The sequence below is a fragment of the Ammospiza caudacuta genome, chromosome 11, assembly GCF_027887145.1.
Source record: "Ammospiza caudacuta isolate bAmmCau1 chromosome 11, bAmmCau1.pri, whole genome shotgun sequence".
Lineage (NCBI taxonomy): Eukaryota > Metazoa > Chordata > Aves > Passeriformes > Passerellidae > Ammospiza > Ammospiza caudacuta.
The window spans coordinates 16,885,866-16,899,864 of NC_080603.1; the positions used below are offsets into that span (position 1 = coordinate 16,885,866).

Below are 13,999 nucleotides of genomic sequence, written 5' to 3' on the forward strand. Positions count from 1 at the left end.
ACAACATCTTTCTTGCATTGTGAAGACCAAAAGCAGACGCAGTACCTCATATGCACTTTCACCAGTGCCTAGTAGAGGTTACCAACCATCTCCCTCAGCCTGCTGACTGTGGTCTTGCTAATGCACCCCAGCGCACAGAGAGCCCCCTCTGCCCACTTTTGCTTTGTCTAGGTAGTCATAAAAGGATCTCTTTGTTGGCTGTGTCAAATCACTAATCCCTGGAGTTCTTTTTGATGCCTGTTATTAAAACTGTCTTGTTTCTACACTCAGCATTTGCAGTTAAGTGAAGTCTAAGAACCCTAAAATTGTTTTAAAAGTTTGGGCAGAAATAAACTTACTCTTCCCTCAGACCATGTATGACCACAAAAAACCAGTCTCTAACTACACTGCTTTGAATCCTGTGGCATAGACCAATTCAGTTGTGAAAGACCAACAGATGGACAGAAAGAGACACCCTCCTCCCCCCTCTGGCTGGTATCAATTCCCCTTAAAGACTCTCCTGTGTCCACACTATGCATGCTGACCACTCAATGCAGGCAAAATTGCAATCCACCTTGATTAACTTCCTAACAAGTTCTTTGCGCCTCCCTCCTTGTTCCTCTTCCAGTCACACTCCTTCTCTCTAAAGTTTTCCTCTAATTAATTCCACATTAAGCACTGAAAATCGGCAGGGTCCTCTCAGACAGCCCTGGTCCCTTTCTGTGCGCACCCTCCGGGTCCCCAGTGCTAAGCCCACTGGTAAAAAGCTGACATCTGTGCAGCAGCTCCCAGGCTGCACTTTCAGGTACAGCATGTGTTGCACCTTGAACCACAGTCTCATTTCAGACCCCACCATTGAGACCAATTAAGCACAGAGCGTGCAAGGAGCTGACCGAGTGTTGCATGCTGGCTATAACCACAAGGACTTAGAGGCCTCAAATCTGTTATTACCAAGCTGTTCCTGACAGCAGCATGCTGCCTCCTAACAAAAAGAATAGATTAAGATCAATCAAGTCTCCCTCTGGCTTGTCAGTGGGACTTTGGACCACACCTTCAACCCAAAATTTCCCTCCTCTCCTGCTCTGAACACCTAGGCAGCTCCAGGCTAACAAGGTGGCTGCTGAGTCAAGCGTGAGCTAAACCATATGTTCATAATTAGTTAACTTCTTGCTTTATAGCTAGAAGCACTATCAATAAATCAGTGACAGCCCGTAGTGGCCTCAGGAGATGCAACAAGCCACCACCAGCCAGCACGGGGCCCTCCCCTCCACACGGGCAACTGGCCATATTTCATTCCAGCTGTGGCATTGTGCACTGAATTAACTTTATCCTCAATTTAGAAAGCCAGCATGAAATCAAGAGACCTGAGGGAAAGAATAAAGAGAAAGAAAGAGAGAGAGAAGAGGAAGGGGAGGGAGGAAAGGGAGAAATCCTAGCAGGTCAACCCAAAAAATAGTTTGGTGAGTGACCATCTACAGGGACAGTGCTGCTTAACCCATTGCTGCAAGGCTGGTTGCAGGCAGCACATTAATTAATAAGAGCCTTTCTGCCTTCTATTGCCCAGAGCTGTGATTGAAGGTTTCTTAGCACAAGCTGAAGGGGGAACATAGTGATATAATTGTTTTTTAACCAGTCACTGTGAAGTTGCAGCAGGTAAAGCAGAGCAATAGGCAACAATGGTGCCAGGATAAGTCTGGCGGGACACACCACGAGCTCTTGAGGTGAGTGTGCCTGTACTTAACTCATCCTGGGATTGTTCTGCCTGGCTGGATGTTTAACTGAAAAACAGCCTGACCTTGCACTGGCAACTTTTATCTGGTTGAAAATGCACCTGAAAAGTCATTGCCATAAAGGCAGAGTAAGTGCTATCATCCTTCTGTAGCCAATGGAATTTTGAAAATGCAGCACAAAATAATTCCTTTCCCCCGTGTTTCTCAGTTTCCCCCATCCTCAAAACTTAAATCCAGCTGTAAGATCCTAAGTGAAGGCTTTCTGATTTACTCAGCTGAACCTTCTTGCTGTGCCCAGGTGGGAGCAGAGGGAGAGATGCTAGCAAGCCTCTAGTGTCCACCTGCAACATCCTTCTATTTAACATCCCAGGGTCCAGGAGTGCATGAAAACCAAAACATTCTCAGCAATAAGCTAACCCTCCAAATTCATGATACTAAACCAATCTTTGAAAGAATAAAGTCTGTAATTAATGTTCCTCTTGAAAATAAAACTGACAGCAATTACAGAGGGCTATTCCTCAGTAAGAACATCTGTCATAGTATCTTCCTCATCACGCATTTAAGAGAAACAAAGTAATAAAAGCAAGTTATTGAAGGGCACTTTGCAGGCTGGCAGCCAACCCAGAATGGGGCACTGTAGGGTCTTCCAGTTTCCCAGTAAAGTATTTTGTTCCAGGGGCCCCACTCCTTTGTGCCCAAGGCACCAAGGGTGCTTGCCCAGACTCTTCCTTGTAGATTTGTATCTCCTGGGTGCTGGAGATTACAGAAAGATCTAAGCCCTGTCCCTGAACATAACACTCGCCTAAAATTTGTGGGGTTGCAAAACATCCAACAGCTAATAGTTGATAATCACAGATGAAATTAGTTCAGTTCAAATGAAGCTGCAACTTCTCAAACAACACTACACCTTTCTAGCTCTAAGGGGGAGGTCAGAAAACACTGACCAGAGCCAACAAGGTCCCCATGTGCATGTCAGGAGTCTGCTGACCTTTGGTACTGGCCATGCATGACAGACCTCATTGCAGCTTCTGTGGGTGGCAAGAGGTCTCATTTCTGTCTGACTAGAAAGAAAGGAGAGATGATACAGAATCCACATGAGCTTCTGGGCAGCTCAGTAGCTGCCATTAAAGTCTCTGTTCCTTCCAGTCACTTCAGGAGACTGACACAAGAACCTGGAGCCAGGAGAACATCTCCCCTCCAAAGCCTGCTCTGTTGCACTGCACTAACCTCTCCTTTCTTTCCCTGCTTCCCTGCTGCACTATAACAGTTTGCAATGGAATTGCAAAATTACAGTAAGGCATGGATGAATCCTGCTCTCTCATCCAGGAGCAGTTAAAAACTAAATACTTCTCTTGTTTCTTATTCACTCTCAGGCCTTTTTACATTGCTTTGGCACAGTACAAGGCTGCCAAATGGATACAAACCTCCCCCCACCCCTTTCTCCTTCAGGATAGCATAAAACATAACCTGACCAAAAAAAATCCTGTCCCAGTTATTACCAATGCACATCATTCCTACAAGGGAAGTCATGCTGCCATTGAAGTGTGTAAACTTTTGGTTAAAATTAAATTTCAGCAAAAATTCAGGGAAGAAAACAGCTCTGATGTGTTTTGAATGGAATTCTTTTAAAAGGCCTTGGGATTTGGAAGACATTTACTCTTTTAATCCATTATATCAAAATAATTGACAAAATCACAATGAAACATTTTGTTCCTTGCTAAAAACAAAAACCAAAGAGGGGAGAGAAAAAAAATCTCTCACAGAGAATTAAAAAGCATTCAGGTTTCATTCCAACGAGCTGGGCGTCAGGACCTCGGCATTCTTCGAGAAAAGAGATTATTGTCTCCAGCCAGCCCTGGTATAAGCCTGTAAAATCCTCTGCCAATCTTTTAGATGAATTACCAGCCAACTAAATCCTTTTCATCACCAGTTCATCGAACACTACCTGCATGGACTAGGAGCTGGAAATTCTGTGTATACAGACAGAGCTGTTTTACTAGGCTATCTCCCCCGTGACTTATTGCTTTAACTCAGCCTTTGAAAAGTATGCACAAAAACCCTGACATCTTTCTCAGCTCATGACAACAACATCCTTCACCTTCTGACCTCCAGCACATTTACACACGTCCTAGAATCTTTCTTTCATTATTGATTAGGGAAGGCAATGCCATACAGCTCTGCAATGAAGAGATGCCCTCACACATATTTACTCAGATCAGAGATCTCTGCCAAACATCCCAACTGCCAGCCAAGAATGGAAAGTGCCCAGCTCTGCACCCAAAGCAAGATGGAGAGAAGCCAGACTGCCAACTCCTGAGCCAGAGCCAAGAGGAAAAGCACTGTTCAATAGGTGAAGCCCAGTACTTTGGGCTGGCAGCACCGTTCACACAGGAGCTCAGAGGCCAGGTTAGAAGCAGGCAGATGCACACATCAGTGGATGATCAGACACGAAGCCCCACTCAGCTCTGCATCTGGTCCCATGAAAATTTATCCTAATTTGGACTAAACCTGTGAGCTAAGCTTTTCTGGCATGCCTCCCTGCAAAATAGTTTGAGTTCAATAGGAAACACCATGGAGAAAAACATGGCTTTTTAGCACACGGCTCTTTCTCTTGTGGGCGCAACAATTTCCCCCAAACCATGATGGTCAACACTCTGAGCACACTCAAGAAAAACAGTTTCTGCCATCTGTTATTTAACCCTGGGACTACCTCAGGGTTTTGTTTGCACTGCTGAATCACTTTCTATGGTGTAAGGGTTACTTAGCTGCAGCATGGCAGCTCACTGCAGTGGAAACCTCTGGAATGAGGGACATGGACAGCAGCAGCATGCTGCTGATGCCAGCCAAGAACAGGCTTTGCTCCATAACTACATCATGGTTTATATTAAAACTCCCATCCAATTAATCCCCAAGTGTCATGAAAAATTATCAGTTCACAATTAATTTGCTCATCTGGAGCCAATTGGTCTCAGCCAAGAACAAAGGGATTCATTTGGCCAGGGGCTACATGAGGATATTTTTCATTACAGAAATGTGAAATCTAAGCAGACACACCAGACTGACAGATGAGGAACTGAAACAAAAATGCAAAGACTGACTCAGGTCTATACCGTAAATTGGTGATGTTCTGAAATGTCAGACATTTAAGTGCTACTATAAAACTGTACAGCATCAGAGCCAGGAGTAGAACGTATTTCTCTTCCATACGCCAATCAGACTGGCAACAGTAACAAATTCTTACCTGCAGTTTTCAGGAGAACCTCTCCCCTCATCAAAAGCCAGCCCTAAGATCAGGACCTCAGAGTTCTTTTATGATACATTTCCAGTCAAAGGAAAGGGCAAGAAACAGGCAATAAATAGAGCCTGGGATGGATTCTGAGAGAACACGTCCATAGGATACTAAACAAGTGCAATTAATGTCCTCCTCTGACAAAATATCGATATACCCAATAGAATTAAGGAAAACATTCAAAAGAAAAACAAGAATTATAAAACTCATTCTGTTTTCATTCTCTCACTCTCAGTGACATTCTGCAAGCAGTGAATTCTGTCAATATATTCTGTGCTCATAAAACATGCACTTTTTCCATTTGCCTTTCCATTTCAGGGAAACCTCATATTTGTACCTGAGGCTGCAATCAAGTGCAATCTAGAGGAGTGCTTCTCAGATGGCTGGCAAACAAAAACACAATTGCACAAACCCAGAAAAACACAGCATAGATTGTTGTTTGTAACACATCAAATGGCACACAGGGCAATCCAGAAAAAGCTAAAGCCACAAATGTCAGATTGGAAATTGGAGTGAAATTCTGAACAGTAAAAATCAGTACCAGCATCACAAGAGCAAGTCACATAAAAGTACCATTATCCATTTACAAAACCTTCAAATTTTTCAGATAAATTCCATCCTCCAGTCACTGACTCACCACTTTTGCTGTGAAAAACTGCAGATAAACCCAGAAAGGTGCTTTGCAATTTTTCCATCTTGTAGTCAGCTTTTTTCTTCATTCTAAACTTGTGGAACGCCACAGTACCAAGAAGTATCAGCAAGGGAGAGCTGGAGCCCAACAGCACTGAAGACTCCGTTTGAGTTAACTGCATTTTACAGGAAATAAAGCTCACAGGTGTATTAAATAACTCACATAATAAAACCCACTGCCACCTGACAGTGATTTCAAGACTAGTAACTGGTGTGAGTGATGAGAAAGGTAAAGACTGCCCTAAAATATACCAGGAAGATATAAAAGAGAAATGCTTTTCTCTAAACAATGGTGTGTTACACAGCAACCTGAGTAACATTGGTCATCCATCTGAGAAACAGGTTAATATCAGCTGGAATATTTTCAGAGATGGGTTCCTAAGGTTAGGAAAGACTGTAAAAGAACCTGCCTTCTTTGACCTAAAGAAAAAGACAACGTGTCACAGTGTTTTGCAAAGACATCAAGGCTAAACACTGGAGAGGGAGATGAAGTGTCTAAACTAGAGCAAGAGTTTGGCACAAGGACAAAAGGGATTATACCTACTATGAATACATTCAGCCTGAAACTAGAGTGTCCAGCCATCAGAGCTCAGAGTACGGGGTAGCCTCACAGTGGGAATAACATAAGGAAAATAACCTAATTAGTTTTAAGAGGGAGATTGAAAAGTTTAAGAATGTCTCAACAGCAGGGGACTGGATTTGGGAAGTGCCTTTTAGTCCTGCGTTCAAGGAGGAAGACTGATCAGAAAAACAGCCAGAACCTGTATCTACACAAGTTCCCTTTCAAAAGCATTTTTGCAAATCAGTCTCATCAGGTTTAATTTCTCACACCTTTGGTTCACAAACATGATCAGAAATTCATGGAAGTGCCAGGGACCTGTGTGTACCTGTCTATAGGTTAACATCCTGAGCTATAAGTGAGCCTCTGTTTTGTCACTGGTTCACTTAAGCACTCAACATGGATAAGAAGCACTGCAGCAGTAACATGGCAGGACAAGTAAAGAGGATTTGGGGCGGGTTTGGACACCAGTGTCGGTACCAGCACTCAAAGTAACCCATACTGTAACTGTTGTAAGCCTGTATTAAACAATCTGTAAGTATTATTTTCTTCTCTGTACTATCCCTTCTGAGAGCCCACTCACTATGGTGCAAATGCAACTTTAAGGCCATTTTTACACAAAAAAGGGATAAACCAGAAAAAAAGTTCGTTTTTATTTTTTTTAAATATTAATCTGAAGGATTAGCTTCACCACTGTTGTTTAAACAGTGGGGCAGCCGGGCCCCGGGAGCAGGGCACGCTGGGCACCGGGAGCGGGGCACTCTGGGCTCCGGGAGTGGTGCACACTGGGCACCGGCAGTGGGTCACTCCCGGCCCCTCAGGGCAGTCCGCGGCTCCCCCCGCCGCCATGCCCGCACGGCGGGGGCGGCGCGGGCTGATGACGCCGTCTTGGGCAGCGCGAACATGGCCGCGGTGCGGGCGTTGCGGGGCCCGGAGGCGCTGGCGGGACCCGGCGGGACCCACGGGGCGTTCGCCTCTCGCACGGGGCTGCTGCGGGCGCTGAGGGCTCCTCCAGCCTGCCCGCCCCGGGACGTCTCCTCTCCCGGCTTTACCCGCCTCAGCCGGGCCGTTACCCAGCGCCCTGCCGCCCGCTTGGCCCCAGAGCAGCGGTGCTTGTCCGGGGTGTGCCCGGTGTGAAGGAGCCGCCGGTGCCACCGCGCCCTGCGGCGCCTCAGCAGCGGCCAGAGGGGCCAGAGCCGGCCGGGGAGCTGCGCTGGGCCCTGGCAGGTGTTGGGCGTGTGTCACCCCGCTGCAGTTCCTTAGTAGCCAACAGAGCACCCAGACGTGCAGGAGGGGTTGGCATTGAAGGGAGCGGGTTATCACAGCAGTTATCAAATGCTGGGCTGCGGGTTAAGAAACCTAAAGTGTGACCCCAAGCACTGTAGGCTGAGTGAGTGAGTGTGAAGCCTTCTTAAAATGCTTCTGTTGAAAAAAAGCATAAGGCAGGAGATGGCAGGGGTTTAATTTGGTATAACTGCCAGTTTATCTTGGGCACCAACCTAGGAAAATAGCCAGTAATAAAAGAATGGAAAGCAAATGGCCCTCTTGGTTTGTCCCTCAGGTATGGTCCCTGAGGCTTGCTGGTGGGGGAACAGCACTGAGCATCCTGCAGGGAGAAATGAAAGACCATCCCCTATGCCAGCACGGCCTGCCCTCGGCCCAGCTTCATCCTGGCTGGCTGCAGACAGGTTGGGACAGCACCTGGAACAGCCCTCGCCATGGCAGGGGCAGGATTCTGGCAGAAAAACTGCTTCATTCCCGCCATCCCCTATGCTATTCAAAGGCAGACCCTCAGTGAAGGTTTTTTGTTTGATTTTTTTTTTTTTTTTGTTCCCCTCTGGAAAAATCTCAAATTTATCCATGGATTTTGATTGCTATGTAAATCTGATATGAATCAAAAGTGACTATATGGAGACAATCTCTGCTTTTCCTTGACACACCTGTCCATGGCTTTTGCAACATTATGGTAGTCAATGCTTTATGATAATAAATATTTTACCACTGCCACATTTATATCCTAAGATCTTCTGGAAGTCTGGGTCTTTATAGAAAACATTCTCAATATAGTGAGACATTTGCAGGATCTTGTCCTTGCAGACTCTGTTGTTCTGAAACCTGCACTTTGCTTCCAAGAACTGTCCACAGAAGTGCTCTGAATCATATTTGCTTCTACACACCTCTGTAAGCTGGGCAAAACCCACTCTGTCAGCCAGGCAGGTTGGACAGACTTGTTTCTTCCTGCTGGATTTTACAACTGCAAACAAGTCTTCAAAACAAAACAAAACAAAAAACTCACCAGCAGCCTTATTCTGAACATGTGGGATGCTTCCCGGGATGCCTGTTCATTTCCTGGAGTGAAACTCAGACACACCAGTTCACTGCTGCCCTGAAGTGTGTGGAAGCTTTTTTTTTCCTTCTCCCTCCTTTCTTTTCCCTCCTTCCTTGTGTTGATTTGTGGGACCAGAATGACTTTGATTTCAGCAAGTTTGCTGTTTATTCACGTCACAAGTTTGACAGCTTTACACCAAATCAGATTGCTGGGTTTCAGGAGAGCTCTGAGGCGTCACTGGGAGCTCCTTTAGATTAAACTCGCCTCCCCGGTCTCCCCCCTCTCCCCCTCCTTCAGAGCCATTTAAACCTCTCTGGGGCTTTAACAGAAACGTGCTCCCAAGACCTGCATTTCATTCTGCCACTAATATGGTAAGTGCTCTTTGCATTTCTCTCGACCTCGAGGCAGAGGAGGAGAAGCTGGTCTCTCCCTTGGGGGAGTGCAATAGATTTTGTGCCCTCTTAAGATGGGAAAGGAAGAGGGCTCTTCTCTACCTGCCAGTGCAGTCTCTGCTGCTGTGCCTTCCCATGGGTGGGCAGGCTCCCTGACTGAGACTCCAAGTTCTGCCGTTGCCTTCCTTGCAGAGATTTAGAGTTGCTGCAGATGAGGCTTATTTGGAGGGGACAACCCCAGGCTTTGCGGTCTGGGACTCCTGCAGGACTGCAGGGGCAGAAGAGAGTGCGAGCAGCCAGGAGGTGACTCTGCTGGCTCTGTGCTGCTGCTTAGAGCTGAGTCGAACACCCTTGGTGGCAGGAACAAGGACAGCATTGGAACCCCCTTCACCCTAAACGCCCTCAGGACCGTAGCACTTCCCCAGGGTTTGCAGGAAGCCGAGCCGCCTCCCCGGCACAGCGGTGCTCGGAGCCCGGGGCTGCGGGGGCTGGCGGGGCGGCACTGCCCGCGCTCGGCGCACGGAGCGGTGCCACCGGGAAACGGGGAGCGGGCACCGGGTCAGGGCTGGCCGCTGCCCCGGGACAGCACCTGAGCACAGCCCGGCCGGACGGCAGTGGGGAGAGCGCTGCCCCGCCGGGGCGCTTCTGGCGGGGCCGGGCCGGCACCGGTTCCCCTCGGGACCCCCGGCCCCGCCGAGCGCCCCATCGCCTCGGCCCTTCCCTCCGCAGAGCGCCGGCCGGCCGTGCCCGCAGCCGGACTTCGCCGGGGGCTCGGGCTGCGCTTGGCCCTGGTCCGCCCCCGCCGGGGTTTCCAAGGAGACCTGGGCCGCCGTCTGCGCCGCGGAGCCGCCGCACAGCCAGGGCCGGCCGCAGGGTGAGTGAGTGCTCAGCCGCCGCCGGAGCGCCGCGGGCCCCGGCCGCGCTGGGAGCCCCACGGGGCCGGGATAACCCTGGCTCTCATCCGCAGGCCAGGTCTGCAGCCCGCAGCTCGGTGCCCAGGACGCGGCGTGGCAGGGAGACCAGCTGTCCTCCCAGCTGTACAGAAACAAGCAGGTAAAGGCTCCGCGCCCCCCAGCACGCCCGGGTTCACCCCACGAGGCTCCCGAACTTTGTGTCACGGATTGCACCTTCTGGGTTGGCTTATGGCATGTCTCCCTGTCACTGGCACGGGTGTCAGAAGCGACACAAAACTGTTGTTCCTTGCTGGACTTTTTTTCTCCCCCATGTTGTCCTGTGAAGTTGGACCAACTCTGGTGGGATTCCCTGTCCATTCCTCCCCTCTTACATCATATTGCAGCTGCAGTCTTGGCACTAAAGAAAACCAGGGGCATGAACAGGGGGGCCTCAGGCTGTGATGATGCTGTTGGCTAAAAGTACGTAGAGTGTGTCCTCCTGATTCCACCAGGTTTAACTTCATGGGAAATGATTGTAGCAGAATTGCCTAATTACATGGAAGATCAACCGTTTTGTTTTGACCAACAGGTTTTCCTTGTTACTTTATTTTCTCTTATATTTCATTTTTTTGTAAATCCTAACAAGAGAAACTCCGAACTGTCATCAGTGAAGGTACTCCAGTTTGATGACTATGATCAAGTACTTGGAATGATGTTTTGACATAGTCAAGTCAGTGAAAATTCAGATATTATCTTAAAGGTCCCTGGAATCAAACCATCATTCCAGATGTCACTGTACTTATTTCTTTGATTTTGCCTCAATCATTTAAATCTGTTTTTGACTAAGCCTATGCTTAGAAGATGCCTGTGATCCTTGGCAGCAGGTTCTTTGTCCTTCCAAAGAAGTCTCCAGAGCTATGATCAGGAGCCAAAAATCTATCTGTAAACTCTTAGATTTCCCATGGAAAAGTGTTAGGTGTCTGCCATTCCTGTTCAGCTTTTGAGACCAGGGATTATGTCAACTCTGTACATGTACCAGGGCTGGCACAGTAGGGTCCAGAACTGAAGAGATCACTGAGTGCTACTTTATCATAAAGAATGGAAACTGCATCTTCCTCTGCACTCTACCCCCATAAATTGTTAGCTTGCAACATTTCTTTTTCACCAGGCAGCTCTAAATGGGAAGGAGGGGTGCAAAGGGATGTTTGCTGTGGCTCAAGAGGAGATCCTGAAGCTGCTGTCATGCCCGTGACCATTTCTGGCTGCTCACAGGGCTACTTGTAATTCATTTCTATTATTATTCTGCGGTTGCAGGTTTTTTCAGAGTAATCTTTTCAAACACTCACTTAAAGATTAAAGGAAGTCAAAAGTGAAAACTGAACAGTCATGCCACTTAGATTTATAGAGACAAGAGGCTGGAGGGGGTGGGTTGAGCTCACAAAGCAAACACCCAAATCATCAAATCCAAGCAGCTTGTACTAGAGGGCAATTGCTATTAAGTTACAGAGTCAACATCTATTCATCAATATCTTTATTCCACAGCTTCAAGATACTTTGCTTCAGAAGGAAGAGGAACTTGCTAGGTTACATGAAGAAAATAATAACCTCCGACAATACCTGAATTCTGCCCTGATTAAGTGTTTAGAAGAAAAAGCCAAGGTATTGTGTTCAAACCTGTCAGACAAATGTGTGCAGGAGGAACAGGTTGATTAGGTACACGCCAGTAAAATGTATGGAAAATCTAAGAGTGCAGACAACCTGCAGTGGAACCCACACTCACATTTAAATTCACAAAGGTGACAGTTTGCTCCAGGAATGATATCCTGTCAGGTTCTGACTGTGGAGACAGTGTAGCACCTGAGATAATTAGGTTTAATTTATTAGCTAGCTATAAGTAAGATAAGATTATATAATCAAGGTAAAATTATTTCCTCTAAATGCTTTTTTTCAGTAAAAAGTTCAAATTTCAATATATATATTTTGAATGTTTCTCTTTTGTCAATTATCCTTTTGATAAGGATTTTTTTCAGTTTATTGATTAAAAAATTGTGTGCAGGTTTTTTTAAATGGTGAAATACAAAATTAAACATTTCAGGTTGGATGAAACATTCTGTTAAACTAAGTATGAAGGGTTGTTTTTTTAACATTTGGATTCTTTGTCTCTCACCTAAACAAAAATAAAGAAAATATTTTATTCTTGTCAGCTTAAAGACATCTTTTGCTATTCCAACCTTGCCCATGAAACTGAACTGTTGATTATTTGCTCAACTCTGTGGATTGAGCATGAGGTAAAAAAGACTGTAGGACTATGTAGGACACGGGAGACTTTTCTTTTCCATCCTGTTGATGAGTTGATAGCATGATGTCCTCCTTCCCATGGCCAGACCTGGCTCCTGGCAGTAGAAAAGGTCTCCTTCACTGGGCACAGCAGGGAGACATGGCCACCCCCTGTGTCCTGTGGAGAAGGGTCCAGTGTGGAGCAGTGAATTCATGACATGCTGGGGAGCTTCCTTGTTTATTCTTGCCTTCATCTGACCATAGCTGGATGCCTGAAGGGCCCTTGTCCTTGGGATAATGACAGCTGAGGTGAATTGATGAGTGCAGTGCCACTCAGGCTGCTGCTCTGAGCGCTGCCTTGTCAGGATCACCCTGTTCCAGTAGGAGTTACCTTTACATGCTCCCTCTTTGTCAGGCTGCCACTGTGCCCCCCATGCCCTGCTCACCTGCAGAGTGCTGCTGGCACAGAGACACATGGCAGCTCAGGGCTGGGAATGCCATCAAAGCACAGGTCTTATTGACATGGTCACACTCTTCTCGTTCAGAAACAGGGTTTTGCAGACACTGTAAAGATACAAAATAGTTGGTCATACCCATATGTTTAAGCAGAGAGTAAAAAAAGTCTCTGTAAGGATAGTGGTAATCAAGTAGTAACCATCTTGTGCATCTGAAGCCAGAAGCATGTTGCCTTCAGGTATCTAGAAATTAAAATTTTAATCTTCTGTCTCAACCTTGTTGTTCTGTTTTTTTTAATAGAAACTACTGTCTGACCATGGGCAAAAAACCTGTGCTATCCTCAAAAGTACCAAGAGGAGATTAAAAGAGGACCACTTCTTTGTTCCTCAAGAAACTCCTCATGCTTCCAAAGCTAGAAGGAACCTCTCCAATGAATTCACTGCCTGCGAGGAGCAAGCCAGCCCTGCTGTGGACAGCTGGGTCTTGCAGACCTTAGGATTAAAAGATGTGAACACCATCGATGAAGCTTCAGCTAACTACAGTGCCCTGTCCCCAGACCTTGGGAAAGACACGTACTGCCTGAGCCCTGGGGGAGCAGCAGACTGTGAGCACAGGGAAGGAGCAGCAGCAGTGTTCAGCTGCAGCCATGAGCCCCCAGGCAGCAGCAGCACCCATCCATGCAGCCAGGATTCTCCCTTCCTTCCTCAGTTTTCTTCAGCACCATGCATCTCCTCACCAGTGCCGAGTGTTTCCTCCCTCCCAGCCTATGGGTTGCCTTATTGGACTGGTGGTTTGTCACCCAACAGAACAGAAGTGGCCTTCACCACGTGCCTGAGTCCCCACCGCAATGTGAGGACGCACAGCTTCCACCAGGGACAGGCCTTCGTGCGCAGGGACGACGATGGCGGCTGGAGGTTCACCTGGGTGCCCAAGCAGTCTGAATGATGCACCTGACCAAGGGCCAGCCATAGAGGATAGAGGAGTCACACCTCACCTTGTGCATCAGACAGAAAAAGGGACCCCTTTTGGGCTGCTTTAAATGCTACCCTGTCACTAACCCACTCCTCATTCCCTCACAGATTTTCACAGATCTGACTCCAGATTGCACTTGAACAGTTTTTTGCCCCAGATGTTCAAACTGGATTCCTTTCTCTTGTGCCTGTATTCAGATACCTGCTTTTGCTTCTTTCCTGGGGGTTTGTCATCAGCTCCTCCTTGTTACTGGTAGTTTACAGGCTGGAGGGCTTTCACTTTTGATGATCACTTTCACATGCACCAAACAGGAAAGCACTTTAGGAATACACCTCTCTCCCTTTGGAAATAGCACCTATCTCACAGATACCCACAGATAACAAAGGAGGCATAGGTTGGAGGCTGAGGATCAGCAGTTTCTAAGTGATTTATA

At 47.1% G+C, this 13,999-nt stretch overlaps 1 protein-coding gene across 1 annotated transcript; it reads left to right on the forward strand.

The window, feature by feature from the left end:
- Positions 1-7,150: 7,150 nt before the first annotated feature.
- GMNC (geminin coiled-coil domain containing) lies at positions 7,151-13,539 on the forward strand. The gene is made up of 6 exons (XM_058811858.1): positions 7,151-7,378; positions 8,874-8,947; positions 9,403-9,842; positions 9,936-10,021; positions 11,404-11,520; positions 12,895-13,539. Exons 1-6 carry the CDS (start codon positions 7,151-7,153, stop codon positions 13,537-13,539), a joined length of 1,590 nt encoding a protein of 529 aa, XP_058667841.1.
- Positions 13,540-13,999: the final 460 nt, after the last annotated feature.

What these genes read in the sequence shown, in the direction of transcription:
- GMNC (XM_058811858.1), top strand. Translation starts at nt 7,151, where the DNA reads ATGGCCGCGGTGCGGGCGTTGCGGGGCCCGGAGGCGCTGGCGGGACCC. An exon ending in GCTTGTCCGGGGTGTGCCCG is followed by an intron (nt 7,379 to 8,873) that starts GTGTGAAGGAGC and finishes CCCCTCCTTCAG; the next exon opens with AGCCATTTAAACCTCTCTGG. An exon ending in AGCTGTACAGAAACAAGCAG is followed by an intron (nt 10,022 to 11,403) that starts GTAAAGGCTCCG and finishes TTTATTCCACAG; the next exon opens with CTTCAAGATACTTTGCTTCA.